Source organism: Varroa jacobsoni, unplaced genomic scaffold (genome assembly GCF_002532875.2).
Source record: "Varroa jacobsoni isolate VJ856 unplaced genomic scaffold, vjacob_1.0 scaffold_64, whole genome shotgun sequence".
Taxonomy (NCBI): domain Eukaryota; kingdom Metazoa; phylum Arthropoda; class Arachnida; order Mesostigmata; family Varroidae; genus Varroa; species Varroa jacobsoni.
In genome coordinates, this window is record NW_019212966.1 from 79,273 (window position 1) to 94,623 (window position 15,351).

At 40.7% G+C, this 15,351-nt stretch overlaps 1 protein-coding gene across 4 annotated transcripts in view; it reads right to left on the reverse strand.

Moving 5' to 3' along the window:
- Window positions 1-15,351, reverse strand: part of LOC111261912 (rho guanine nucleotide exchange factor 28) — a 94,108-nt gene that overhangs the window by 73,737 nt on the left and 5,020 nt on the right. For all 4 annotated transcript variants that reach the window (XM_022835809.2, XM_022835816.2, XM_022835821.2 and 1 more), the window contains exon 2: window positions 4,329-4,399. In XM_022835809.2, the coding sequence (XP_022691544.1) occupies window positions 4,329-4,361 (33 nt within the window). In that variant the 5' untranslated portion in view covers window positions 4,362-4,399. The remainder of the gene's footprint in view (window positions 1-4,328; window positions 4,400-15,351) is intronic.

Below are 15,351 nucleotides of genomic sequence, written 5' to 3' on the forward strand. Positions count from 1 at the left end.
TAGCGGTCTATTTCAAAAGCTTGATATCTGATCACCTTCATGACGGGAGTCTATATAAATATACAAAGCCACCTTTTTGAGGGGTATTACAATAGGCCGAGTAAAATTAGGTGACCTTACTGAACTCTATCATCATATATTTCTACCAGGTTATCTATCTAAGGTATATTTATAATGAAACTGAGAAACTGGCGAAAATCACATGTCTTATTCAAGCATGCAATTTCGACTTCTACATATATAAGGAATAATAACACGAAGAAAGCAACGGTGCCATGTTTAAATTACAAAATAGATGCTGCAGCAGATGCTTGAATCTTCTATCCACATTGAGGGTCAACCCCACAGGAAATAGACAGTGTCAATGATTTTGACATATTCACCTTGCCAAACTGTTGTTAAGCTTCTTATGAAATAATAACAAAACATTGCAACTGTTTATCTCTGACGACTGTTCCTGCGGTGCGTGCGGTACCGGTTAAATGGGCAGCGTGGAAACTGGCTAGCACTATAAAGCTAACGAATAATCTTTTTGACTCATCGATGCGCTACTTGCTAGAAATGTTTTAATGGCTCTGAAAATGCTCCGTGCCCTTATAATCGTGCTGACGCACGTTGCTGGCGCCCACACACGGCATGTACAGAACAGAGGATCCCGTCTGCGAGACACGACAATTGAACGTTTTCAATAAACAGATGCGCGGTTTGGCCTACTTCAACTGAGGCTCGCAACGAAATCATAGGACGTGCACGCGCTCGTTCTTTCTGTAGCTTATAGCATGGTGCCAAAAGACCAATTCCCCTTTAAGTATCAAACCAATGAAGTGGAAGAACATCGATACTTCGAAGCGAATGATCGAGGCGTCAGGTGTTAGCCGAAGAGTAAACCCAGATATAATTGTGCTTCTGAGCGCCTTACTTGCCATTACAGAACAATCAATCGTTACACGCTATTGCTATCCGATTTCACTGCTCGAAAAGCGGATGGGTGAACTTTACTTTGTTAAACAGTTCTGTTATTTACAATATTGTGTATAGTTGGCAGCTTGAGAAGAAATGGATCTGTTACACGTTTCGAATAGTTGGCGCCTTACGCAATAAATAACAGTCTGATCCGTTTCACTTAATGCAGGCTAGATAGCTTAAGAAGAACAGTGAGAAGCTTGAAGCTTAACTTGCCACATAATTGTTACGACACATAGCAGGCATATGCCTTAAGCTTCAGTCCGATCGCGCCTTACTAGAACCTTGACGTCGAATAGATTTAAAAACGATACTCTTACAACATTCGTTGAGTAACGTTATACATTTGTTACGCTGTTATGGTTGCATCATGGGAGCATATATGGTATTTGTATACTCTTACGGATATGAGGAACGCATTCTATTTTATCTATTCTGTCTATCTATTCTATCTATCTATTCTATCTATATGTCTATTCTATCTATCTATCTATTCTATCTATCTATCTATTCTATCTATCTATTCTATCTATCTATTCTATCTATTCTATCTATCTATCTATCTATCTATGCAATTGAATCAGGATTTCAGTTCATTGTCGCAGCAGCTAACTCAACAAAGAACTATGATTTAAAGCACAACCTATACGAAGTCTTCGTACTATAGGTGATGTCCTCCTACTTTTAGCTGACTGATGATATTCAGTTTATTGACAGTGGCTTTGTCGGCGGTTCGTACAATTTCCACATGTACGTCACAGTAACGAAAACCTGCAGTCCGCGATGTTCCACAATACAATGTATAGTCGACTCACGGGTAAATCCGATAATAACGGCTAGTTAGAGAACACGTATCATTCATTTCTCACCGTTGTGGTAATAGGCCATATATTATAACTACACATGTTCAAGTACGTGCGGCTTGACGAAACGTACACACTTGGTTGGTTGTTCTTTTTGTTCACTAATTTCATATTATTAGCAACTCGCACGTAGAATTTTCGTTCACTGCAGCACGTAAACGCATGTACGCCGCTTCAGCTAACATTCTCGGATGTACCGGAAAAATATGGCCAAATGCAGTACACCGATAGACGAGCCCTTCGCTGACGTGCCTTAGGTCCGAATCGATTTGAAAGAATGAACTTGTGATGTCAGTGAAATGGGGTTCATCCCCTTACCATTTCTCATTTACAGGTTTACTCACTTACTAGTCCGAAGCACGAGCGTCCATCACGCTGTCGACGGTGCTGCCATCGGGCTTGCCATTATTACCTTGTTGCGTTTGACATTGACAGTAGTAACGTCAACATGAACACTTGGCCGCCATCGCAATCAACATTAACTAACCTCTCGTTACATGTACGCCTGTATGCATTAGCCACAAATTTATAACGGATGGAAAATACGGAGGCTGGTTCATTGTTGCTACCCTGTTTGTGGTGAAAAATTAGTAAGCATTACCGGTCGTTGTGTAAAGAAGTAAGTTACTAATACTTTAAATTTACTATTAAATCACTACTGCTGCTACGTGGTAGCACTGCGTTTCTTGTTCCCTGGACACGGACGTTTACCATTAAGACCACTGAGCTTTTAATTTGGAGCGAACTCCATTAGGAAATAACTGGTTTACTGAGGACACCTAGCAGCGTATATCGATGGTAATTATTCATTTGACCTATACATAGAAAAAGGTCTAATAAAAATATGTACATTTGTAAGCGGCAAGATTCATAGTAGTCTCTTCATTTCCTTGAACCCCATCTGACGTCTCTGAGTTAGACCTCAGCTACGTCAAATGGGGTTATCCAGATATTTGTTTCTTCCTAAGTGAACCAGAATCTTACGCAATCAATGTTCGTTTACAGTTATTCAAGCTCCTCGTATAATTCAGCGTAACTGTTCCATTTTCTTAGGCCGAATCGTTTCGTATGCCGTCCTAAATGTTGGTCTAGTAGAAAATTCGCGCCATCTAATAACATCGACCTATGTAAACTCGTGCATGCAGGTTTACACAATTCAAAATGAGTTCTATAACATATCTATGCTAAAGATATACGCAGCTACTCAACAGACATGCCAACAGAAACAACAAGCAGAACCAGGATCCAACTAACTAGCTAGAGTTTTCTGCATTTGGTCGACGTTACCTGGCCTGGCCCTTCCAACAAACTAGTACGACCGATGAAAAAGTAACAGCGGCAACACGGGAAAGCAGAATAATCATAACTGTATTAGGAATAAGCTAATGATTGGAAGGCCAGAGCCAACTAGAGCTTACTGCCGTTAGGTCTTTGTTGATCTTAATAATTTCAAGCACCGGTGTATAAATTAATTTCTTTTTTATCGAGCCTTGTGAACAAGCGACCGAGCTGGCGAACAGCTCCGCATAAAACTTAGAATCCGTCGCTCAATGAAGTTATAGTTACGCCTACTGCTGCAACGCAACCTGCCAACGTCATATTTAAGCCTGTTTACATACTTCATATGCAGAGATGACCGAAAATGTCTTTATTTTCGCTCGTCTATGCTCTTTGTACTATAAACGATCACAGAAAAAATAGTGTATGGCGAAAACTAATACTGAGCATAATCAATGGATAACAAAAAGTATAAAAATTATCGATTTGACGTTAAAACCTGTATCAGTCTATATATATATATATATATATATATAGCAAGATAAGTATGCATATGCCTGTATATTTTACAGCGCCATTCCACGTTCGCATGCCCGATAGCAAGGTCGAAGCCACGCAACGAAAAATCAATCATATATAACACATCCCCATGTTACAGAAAATCTCAGCAAACATACATAGCCGGTCGTAGTTATGCGTAGTTACATTTCAATTACTGGCATTACTGTGCCCGTCATGACCATGATAAACACAAGCATTTCTTAATAATATTAAAGAATAGAAAATCTCCGTCCTATCGAGCCCGAATATGTCTGCATTACAGACACAGGCCACCGGACAATCACACTCTGTAATAACACATGGTGCTAGGCATACTCGCACCATATGTTATTACAGAGTGTGATGTTCGAGGAATATGGCAGCTATAAAAAAAAAAGCATAGCCGACTATTAGATGAGTCCAACATTTAAACAAACAAATGTGTCGTACGTTTGTAGGATAATAGTGCGTTCAAAATCTGACGAGCCTCAGAACTGCACTCCCCCTGTGCTTAATATTTTTTTCTACTCGACTCAATAAAGCATCCAGGCTCAATGTCAATGTACTTAATGCGATCTTCAGCCATGCAACTATATCCAGGATCATATTTATTATCCAACGTTACTTGGAAAATTGAATAAACAAAAGTGCAGAAAGACGCACCGTTGATTAAAAAATACTTACGTATATCGGCGACTCTGAAGGTCGAATCTCCATGGTGGTCCTAAAACAGGGACTGCAGCAGACTTTTTATTCTGCAAGGTAATCCAAGAACGTAAAGGAACAAGTGACTGTTATCCACAAATTCCTGCTTAGAGAATCGTAAGAGTAAATAGCAGAGAGATGAATGAGCCTATGAGAACGTCGAAAGAATATAACATGCGGGTTATAGCATCGGTCTATATATGCATACGTGTATTCATCAAATAGTTTATGTATCATCCTTATGCGGCATAATTGCCTCTTTAATTCCATAGATATATGTATCCAAAAAGGACCGTTGTATTAGAAAAGCGCCTCCGCAAGCCTAACTATGCGCCTCCGTCGACCTTTGTTAGACATTGTCTGCGTAGTCCTTCCAGCAGCTACATCAGCCATCGCTGAAAGCGTGACAAGTTCCACTTACGGTGCTACTGCACCTCAGCGTGAGTTAACAGCGCCAGCGTACGACGATAGAGAAATACGTCTAAAACTGTTCACTCTGAGACCTGCGCCCGCCTTCGTATGGTATTCGCCGCTTGTACGTGCTGGCTGCTCTGTACAGACTTTGTGACCCTTTTATGCAAAGAATATATTTATAAAAATGTATAATAAAGTAATATACAAAAGTTGTATACAATATATAACGTATGAAAATTATTATCTATTTACTATTACTACTAACGACTATCATCATTCGAACGAAGATTTCTTTTATCCGCTTTTATAAAACACTAAACTACGGGGATTCAACAAGGGGAGTGTATACGGTCTTTTGAATCTTTCTGATGTTTAAATCTTTTTCTTGAAACATTTCCAAACACTGTTTAAATCTCGAAACAAACAGTTGTCGATTAACAAAAAGCCCAGTCGCAGGATAAGAATAGGTTTCCAACTTCGAATGCTTGAGTCTTAAACCATCATTTATGTAACACGTAGGTTTTTCCGAGTCCCAACTCGTTTAACTGATTTTGGGTTTTTTTTTTTATTCATGTGACAAGGTTATAGATACGGATATTTTGAAAATTGCTGCTATCTACCTCGCATCGTCGTTTGTGTGCGCTGGTCTCCTGCAGAGACTTCTCAGCATAAATATGTGGACAAGACAAAGCAGAATCTGAACATAGAGTTGTATTGATATACTTCTACGGCGAAGCGCATGTTTGAAGATCTTCTGATTTTTTTCGTCTTAGTACTTCCGTTTGATTATGTTGGTTCTATTGAATAATCTTAGATGCGGGGTCCTGACAATCTTAGATCTTGTCGCGGTGATTTGCACGATTGTGGTAGTTCAAAGTTTGCCATCGGTGTATACCTCTTTCTACATGTGTAGTAAGATTAGGTTTGGTTTTTCAACTTTGTTGAAGTTATGAGAAAGATCGAGTTAAAACCACAAGATAAGCAACAGATACGAGGGTTTTTTCTGGTTGTTTGAACCTATGGCTGATCTTTAACTATTACTTCCTTATAGACTAAATTATACCGTATCTGCCTCGTGAGATATTATTACGAGGGTCATGCAAGAGGGGCCAGCAGTATAATTGCGCCCTTTTAGTCCTCTGCCGAAATCCACGAAGGGCAAGCTTGCGATACGGAATGTCAGTCCGGATGTGGAATACTATGTTCTATTCTTTTCATGTAGTGTTTGCTATCTATCTATTGACGGATTTTATTAAGCTTATCTGAGTTTTTCCTCAACCTACCTCTACAGCGGCATGGCAATAATATACCATAGTAGAAAAAAACGAGCTTGCCTAACCTCAGTATCAGGAAGATCCAACTTGCTAAGAAAATTAAAATAGCGGGAAGGTATTAAGGCAATGGTAAACAGCACGTGTTTCGTTCTGCAAATCTACATTTTCCGATGCTACCGTAAGCTTTCAAATTCTGCGGGCAACACTGTCGACGGAAAAAACGAGGTCAGATAATGCGCAATCTAGATATATAACTTTGGTTAAGTATAGTAAACAGTTAAATTGCGCAATGTATTGCTCACAAGTAGCTTGCTATAAGCGTTTTTTTCGGCCCTACTTGTGCTCGCTCTATTTGAATCTTTCAAGAAGACCCCGGCAGCAGTACTAGATTTAACCGGCAACAAGGACAGATTCGAGTATAGTTTTCTGTCGGGATACCCGTGGCCTTGGCCCCACAAGCAACTGCGGCATTGTTCGTATTCTGAAACACAACAATGATGCCCTTCGGCGAACCTTTATTCCGCCCTGTTTTTCATTCTTTCGGACCATTCCTATTACACTTTCTTCTTGTGATCTAGAATACCTTCCCTGTCTCTCTATCGAAGGAAGTAACTTCGTCGTTCTATCTGTGCTATGTGGCCTGTGCCAGCTATTCCCCTACACTTCCTGGCACTGCCTGAATCCATCATTTCTCTTCATAGTTTTCGTACTGCGGCTGCTCGTCGTCTGCACCCAAGCCAATGGCAGCGGAACAAGCAGTGGTCTGACTTCATATATTTTCCTTTGCCGTCGCCCTAGTGTTTGACCCCTTCAACAAAAACTTCCAGTTTCTTCCCTTTTGAGGTTCTTCTTCTCTTGCTGCCTACGCAAGTTTGTGCAAGTCACGGTAGGCCTGCCAAACCTTCGTGTATTGCTTACCTACTACTCTTCCTCTAGCGCTTCACGCAAGTTTAGCCCCTGTGCGCGAACTTGTTTGCATGAACAGCCTGCGATCCACCAACGAAATACGACCTGGAATATCGCTTGGCGAACAGTCGCTATCGGCCAAACCTATATCGTCACCATGACAGTCATTCTGTCTGTACGCTATACGCGGCTAAGATAACGTTAGCAGTTGGCGCATTTCGTCACAAAATTGGAGTTCGGCCTTGCTGCTCCGCGTAGGTAACATGCCCATAGGTCAACAGGCGCTTTGCCTACCCTTCGCTCGTTATCTAGCTGAACCTGTCTACTCCGAGCTATTAGCACTACTACTACCACAGTCGGTTGTACTTCGACTTTCGCGCAAAAGCTCTAGCCTTCGAATCCTGGGTCGAACGGGTTTCAGCTGAGAAGATGCTACGACACTGATGTCCTGTCTAGGAAAGTGTCGAGCAGCTACTACAGCCACAAGCACCGCGCACCCCGCCACTGCTGCTGTCGCGAAAATGGGCGAAGCCGTAGACGAAGTGTCGTCCCGACAAAGGTACGTCCTGCTTATTAATTGTATAGTGATGCCTGCAGAATAGAAGCCGCAAGCAGACCAAACCGCTCAAGATCAACCATTAGGGGTTCTTTTTGCAAATAGATAATTAGATAAACAGAGTGCCATTAAGCTGAACTGGCTGTGAGACGCAACGAGTGCAAACATCGAAAATTGCTGCTAGTATAATATTTAGTTGTTAACAAGCCGACTGTGTTATACCCGCCCGTCGGAGGCAGCCAAACAGGCCGCGTGATTAGGTTATTCTCTGGAAGCCATTTTTTTTGCCTTCAAAGAGATGTAAGTCAAAAAAGCGCTTTGAAAACTCTGTTAATTAGGCCGCGTGGCAACGAATCAGAGGTTCTCGACAAACTGCAGCAAGAGTTACTACGTTCGAGTGTAGCTATTCTGCATCCGCAAGCAAACAGGATTCGCAAAATTCTCCATTATAACTAGTTCGCTAATCACTCTTCCGGGGCTGTCTACAGTAACTCTGCGTAAAAATAGAAGCACAGCTAGAATAAGCTTGGCCAGTATTCTGTCTGATAAAAAAAACAATATACGCTATAGGGACGCAGCGTTACGATATCCTACGATCTCAACACCATTAAAAAATCAAAATAATAGCTTAGGATGAACTCAAATTTATTTTTTCTTCCGATCTGAGTAATACTGATGACCTGACCTACCATATTTGCAACTTATTACTTGCGTTTAGCGTAGCTTTCTGTTTAAGCTACACCTAAGTCCGACCAATTGGCATTTAGCAGCTGTGGCTGGGCTCGCAAACAGTGGCGCTTGTTGTTTCATTTGTTCAATTTGACTCTCAGTTTTTCCCGCATAAATAGAATATGACGCATCGTTTATCCGGAACGAAACAACGATAAGAGATCGTATACATATTGTTTAACTATGAAATAAATTTTATCGACATCGGAAGCCGAGATGGTAATTAAGGCCTATTAGGTGCAATGTCATCAAAGTTAACTATTATAATAAATAACGAAACAACACAGACGGATATGTCCCCATCTTGCTAATAATATAGTAAGGCTAGTCTAAATAATTATAAACAAACAAGTAAATTTGAAAAAAAAAACTTTTTCCCTATGGAAATTGTTTCTATCTATCTCTTGCAAAATTATATATGACGCAGTAATGTGCTCAGCCCGAACGCTGACGCCGACCTGTGCCGGTACCTGTGTCTCTTAGCTATCCCTTAGCAACTGCAGTATCACATTATCCGATTCAGTGTTCCCATTTTTGGCGTCTGTGCCATCTTAGTCGGCCGCGCGTCTGACTATCGCTCATGATTTCACCGAATTCCCTTAATACGTTAGTAAAAATTATACGTTTCTACCGCCTTCTACTGAACAGCACGTCTCCGTGGAAAGCACGTTTGCTTTCTCTGGAGAACTGATTCCCACAGTGGTCCAACGATAGTCTAAGCCTCTTGCATCAGACAGATATGATATGCACACAAAATAGTCCCTCAACAGCAGTCCAATAGTTAATGAGCAACCGATTTAAATTATTCTGCTCACACGGTCAGTTACTTTAGTCAACACCCATGTTTCAGTGAATCAAATAGCAACAATATCAAGCCGACCCAATCCTTGAACAGACAGTAATAACAATATTAATCAGACTAGCACAAAAAACACAAGTCTTTCCTCGAAAGACGAAACCATTCGCAAGTAAGACGAAGCCGGAAAAGTTTCCGTCCGGCTGTTACGACGGATGTGTAACGGCACGAAGGGTACTGAGAGGACAGTGTCTTTATACGACATAAGTTTTTGCAATACATATAACATTTCAGAATCTAACATTCATGAACAACTAACTGTCAGACCGGACACACCGCAGATTTACAGGTAGGTATTATTCGACCGATATTCACATAACTCTGTAAATAATGCTTCGACAAAACTGTGAACTGTCACATAAAGAGAAAAAGAGAACTAAGGACTCAAGAAACCTGACAACGATGCCAGTTTGATCCTGTCGTAAAACCACAAGGGTCTGTTTCGACTGATTTTGTTGATTCCGCCTGCGTTTTTTGCATATACCGCCATCTTGAGATAAAGCTTCGCAAACGGAAATACTTCCGTAGTTCTACTTAATCAGCTTGTGTGGGTATGTATTCTTTGTTGAACTACGCCCACCAGCATCACCGACTCGCGCTTAGTACGGGGAAGAGCACTGAAGACCGGCGGACTCAGGCCGTCAAAGCATGAGAGCATCATTTCCAGATGAGCAGACAGCACAGTACGACCTCGTGTTATGCTTAGTTTACTATTACAATAGAATATACAGACGTACTAACTGCGCCTTCATTGGCTTGGAGTGGGACTGAAATGACGCTGACCTGTGCAACTTGTTATAGTTTGTGATAACAGTGAACGATAATAGCTCCACCTCGAAAGATTAGCAATAGGCATTTATGCTGGTAGCCAATAATACAGAAATATAAACCCCGTCAATTTTTTCCTCAACAGACATTACTACTACTCATGATACGACTGTCCACGTCAAGCGAAATAGTGGTCTTTTATTTCAACTAAATATTTAATCTTATACACAATATATATATATATAGTAGAAGATTGGCTCTACAGTACTTTGTTTTTATTAGCACCTCACCGAAATTTTCGACCAAGTGACTTCAAGAAACTAAAAAACAACAAATGTTTCCTAATCTGGTTACTCTCCTGATATTAAAAAGGAATTAGAGAAGTTCAGTATACTAGAATTTTACTCGTTCACATCAGTTACTTCGCTTCCATCGCTTCTAACAAGTACGATTTTATGCATAAGATTTTATGAAAATATTAAGCTTCAGCTAAGAGTCAGGACTTTGAGTTAAGAACCCGGCGCATTGTCCACCTCACTGTTATATTGTATCTCAGTTTTACCTACTAACATTTTAGCCCTCCAGTCTTTGTCAGCGTCGAAACGCCAACCATTAAAGATCTGAAAACATATCTAGTTAGTAATATCCCAGGGTTGCGTTTCAGGAAAAAACAACTAAAGTTAGGACATCATGCCATGTCTCTGCGTCGGTCGAGGCATGCTTCCTATATCTCCACGGATGATTTTTCTGCAGACTCTATAAATATGTTACAGATATTTCTCGGTTATTATATTTTAACATCTGTATTGATCATGTTTAGCTGAGTGCTTTAAAACAAAAGTAATGATTCCTTCGGTGCACCTAGGTCACTAGGGACACCACATATAGAAGAAAAGTTTTATAATGTTAAAGCGTTTCGCCATGGATTCATGATGACCGATAGAATTACATAACATAACATTGTAAACGCATTTAGGGATAGGCGGACCGTTTATGATCAAAATGATTAGTATTTTCGCATACGAAGATACTACAGGCTGTCACGACAGCAACCTCCACATGGAACAACCTCCACAACGAATAAGTGTATTTTGAAACAAAGTGTGCCGTGTTTATATTGAAACAGCCGATGCAGCATCTACTTAAAATTATTTAAGTTTTTTTACAACAACAATCGAGTCATTGTCGTGTTGGCGATAAGGGCACAATCAGGTAACAAGTTTCGCCATATGGTGGCCCGCACTCCATTTTTCTCTATCAGAGACTTTTAGAACACACTTGTATAAAGTACGTTTAGTAAAGAAAATGCGAACTATTTGTAGATTATTTGATAATATTATATAATAGATACAAACCTAAGAACGATCATTACCTAATTTAGAAAACATGCTATCTGACTTAAGTATTTTTATTTTACTGTAACCCAGTACTGAGCAAATGGGATCAAAACTACAACACTCGTTCAGTAATCGCTACAAGGAACCACAGAAGCTAGTCTCTAAATTGCAACGATTTTCTGCGCATAATATTCGACGAGAATTTTTATGCGCATATGTATCTTTTCGCTTTCGCTTTAAGACGTGTTTTCTTTTATATATGGTGTCCACTTGTCAGTTGCACGATACAAGCAAACTGCCTTTAGGCGTTGTCGTCAGGAAGACAAGTCTTTAAGTGTTTAAAAAAAATCCAGTCCCTTTTCGTAAGGACCCTTCTAGTTCCTCATTCGACTACTCTAAATTCACTGAGTTGAGCCTCCGAGAGTCAACAACGTATACGAAACTGATGTAGCGTTGGCGGAACGGGAAAACTAACTTGACCAGTCGTTTAGCCAGCGGGCGGCCGTGCTGGATGTAGAGCTAGCGGACTCGGTAAACGCCAGGCCTCGCAAACAAACCTATCAAGTACTAGGGAACGAGACGAAAGACAAAAGAGTTGTCGTCCCGCCGTACCGTTCGACAGACAGATATCAGAAGAGCAACTGTAGCCGGATGGTAATTCAGTTTTTACTACCGTTACCGAACTGCAGCGGTAGTGCCAGTGATACGGGTATCGTTGCTTGGCCTCCTCTAGGCTCGGCTTGCTTGTTTACTAAGCGTCATCATTTTTATGAAACGTGCCGATTCAACTGTTGACTGTCCTATGTCACTGTCTAAATAGGCATGCACACCAAATAATAGAGGTCGGCTTAACTACAATTTTGCCATGAGACGAAAAGCTACCGAGTGCGTGTTGGTGCAGGTACAAACATCGTCGCCAACACCAGCAGTGATGGCCACAGGAACTTCTGTGGTCGATGCCGAACCCACACAGGACCGGGCATCAATGGAACATTTAGTGGTGATTAACAAAACCATCGGCTTTTACCACGATAAGAGAAGCTACTGAAATAAGCAAGCACAGGTAGTATAATTCTGTGTTAAAAAAAAAAATTTGCCAATAAGAACGAGAGGCAAGCACAGTGAAGGTTCAGCTTGCATATACTAATGACGTTTTCCCAAGAAAGCAGTCTGGTATTAAAAATAAAAAGAAAACTAAATCAATATTATAGATACCAAATACAAAAATAAGAGAGAGAGAGAGAGAGAGAGAGAGAGAGAGAGAGAGAGCATTACCCTTTAGAAAAAAATCAACGGATCGATGGTCTCACATTTAGTTGTAATGATTTTGTAAAAATCAAGCGTAGCGTCTATATAGGAAATCAACTTTGTAACTTTTGAAGTATCTAGATACATACATATCTACATATTTCATTATAATTCACAAACTAAAAATAGAAAAAAACGAAAAAATAAACAGGATCCATATCTTAAGAATCTCATCAACCAGTTCTACAAACGCCTGCTTATACTCATGCGAGCTATAGTTGGTTTCATTTCTTTATAAACAGTACATCTAAAGGAGGTAAACAAACATTAGAATAGTGCGTCAGGACCTGGTATATCTCTCTGGGCAACGATAGCTAAATCTATCCCTAGAGTTTTCTAGACGAAACCGTGAATATAGACTAAATAGAGCAGACGACAACGACAATCATCTGTCGCCACCACATTGAGATACACAGATCGAATCTGCGGTCTATATCAAATAAATCCAAAGTAGCTCAGCTAGAGCAAACCATAATCTACATACGACGCACAGTCATTAAACGAATAGAGAATCGTTTTATTTAACGAAATTATGTAACATGTGACATCATTCTGACTAGTTAATGTATGTGGTCTACTCGATTGTGGCACGCAGTGTTAAGCAGCCTTGTATGTTTGTTATCTGTGTTTGCGTCGACCAGTCGTTGGTGTAGACTATAGACAGATCAGCCCACAGCGGTACATCTATTTAATCATTAATGTTTGATCCTGTTACCATACAGGATTGAGCAAAACTGCGTGCTTGATCGCAGTCATTGTGTCAAAGGCATCATGGCGTTGCACGCACATAAAAGAATAGGTTCTATCATTCAATTATTATAGCTTTCAGTAGATCTAGAGATGTCTTGAATTGTTCTGCAAACAGTCCTTCCATTTCAATAATAATAATTTTGCATCTACTTTTCTGCTTGTCATGCTATACCTGTTATAACGAGGTGTAGGTTAATAGAAATTGCATAGGCTTGTTTAGGCTAGGGGTTGAAACAATGGCTTTTTTGTAACTGTAAATCTATATAAAATTCATATTTCATCGCTTTATTTTTCGCTCATCTTAACGAGCAGTGTTTTGCCTTTGGTCCTATTCAGTGTCAACCTGATCTACAAACCCTCAAATTCGCATTACATAGGAGTAACCGTTGTATATCCAAAAAAAAATTATATGTGACATAACATCCCCCATGCCCCAAACAAATTCTCCCATTAAATCTGTGAATACCAATACCGTTTGTACAAATACGGTTTCCGTCGCTACAAAGCGGTCAGTCATTACTGTAGTGTTAAGAAATTGGTTCTTGTAACGCTTATTTATTACCTAGATCGCGCACGAATTAGCGAAGAGGAAATATCGGCAGGATGCAGTCGACAACCAATAACCTATACCGTTGTGACGATCAATTCGTTTCGCGTTGTTATGCATAATATCCCCAACAGCTGAGAACGACCGAATAACTTGCTTCCAGAAAGTAAACCCGAACAGAAGCCAGTTCCCACCGGCGTAAGCATGATCCCGCCGACTCCGGCCCACATGTATAGACACCCACACCGATGAGTTCGATTGTCGACAAACAAACAGAAAGGGAAAGCAAAAGAAGTGCGAATGAAAACATCAGAGAAATAATGAGTGCATACGCGAACTAGATAAAAACGCCGACTATCTACGATTGTCGCTGTACTCGATACTATACAAACCCTTGCGAATGCGTCCGAAGCAGCAACGGTAGTATCACTAACGCAACAATCACGAGTTGGCAGCAGTTGACGTTCAAGCAAACCACCGAACAGTGGCAAAAGAGCCTTTTGCGTTACATCGTCATCGTATGCTCTAATAACATAATATCGTTAAGGGTGGATGGAATTCTCGTGGAGCGAATTTCAGCGTAACAAAAACGTTGACGGGCAACCTATTCGGTACTCGTTGCCTGGAAGAACGAAGACGTTTTGAATACTGTGGTGGCAAGGACTGGATACCGTGAGGAAATTGTGAAGAAGGCAAGATTTAATCGACTAATTGTGCAATGCGGCACGAGCTGCTCGCAGGGCGTCGCGTAGTGAAGACGCAGTTGGTGGTCGTCGCCGACGGCCGTGATCAGCGATACCTTAGTTAGTTGGGGTAGTACAAGCAGTAGTAATAGCACCAGTCCTAGCAGTAGAAAGGAGATCTGGCGGTAGAACGAAAGAGTTCCTGCAAGAGAGAGCACCGGGACAATATAGCGCATCAGGCGAAAAACATGAAACCATAGCGCGCACATGTGGCAATGATCTATATACCGATACAACGAGATGAACAGTCGTACAGCGGCAACGGTAGTGTTACCAACAACGACGCACTGTGACGATCGTATAATACGAGTCCCTGTGAAAGTGTAGTGCCAGCGATGATTAAACAGGACATTTATAGAAGAGAGGTACTACGCGCTATTAAAAGGCTACCAGGAGAACTATCACCTTTATAGCGACTCCACACGCACAGTCAAGCGTAGTTTGGTATTTTGCTGGAAAGTTAGCTGACCTTGGATACTTTTTAGTACAGACTGACTCACAGACTTTATGAAACTGAGTTCTAACTGAATTACTCTTTCTGTTTGCTTCGAACACCCTTTCGCAGCTGGCACCCCTGTTGATTGCAGTGTGCGTGCTTTTTTGTGTTTGGCAGATTCTAGGGCAATACCGTTCCCGGTAGGCTGAGTCTTGCAGATTTTGTGATATATACATATATTTAGAAACCTAAACTACGAAGTTTTTTTAAGAGTTAAAAAAATCGATAAATGCAAAAACAAGAAGCTATGCTGTCCCTGGTCAGAAATCAGAGTGGAGGAAAAAAATTTCATAGAATAAAAAGCCCTTGTGCGTACAA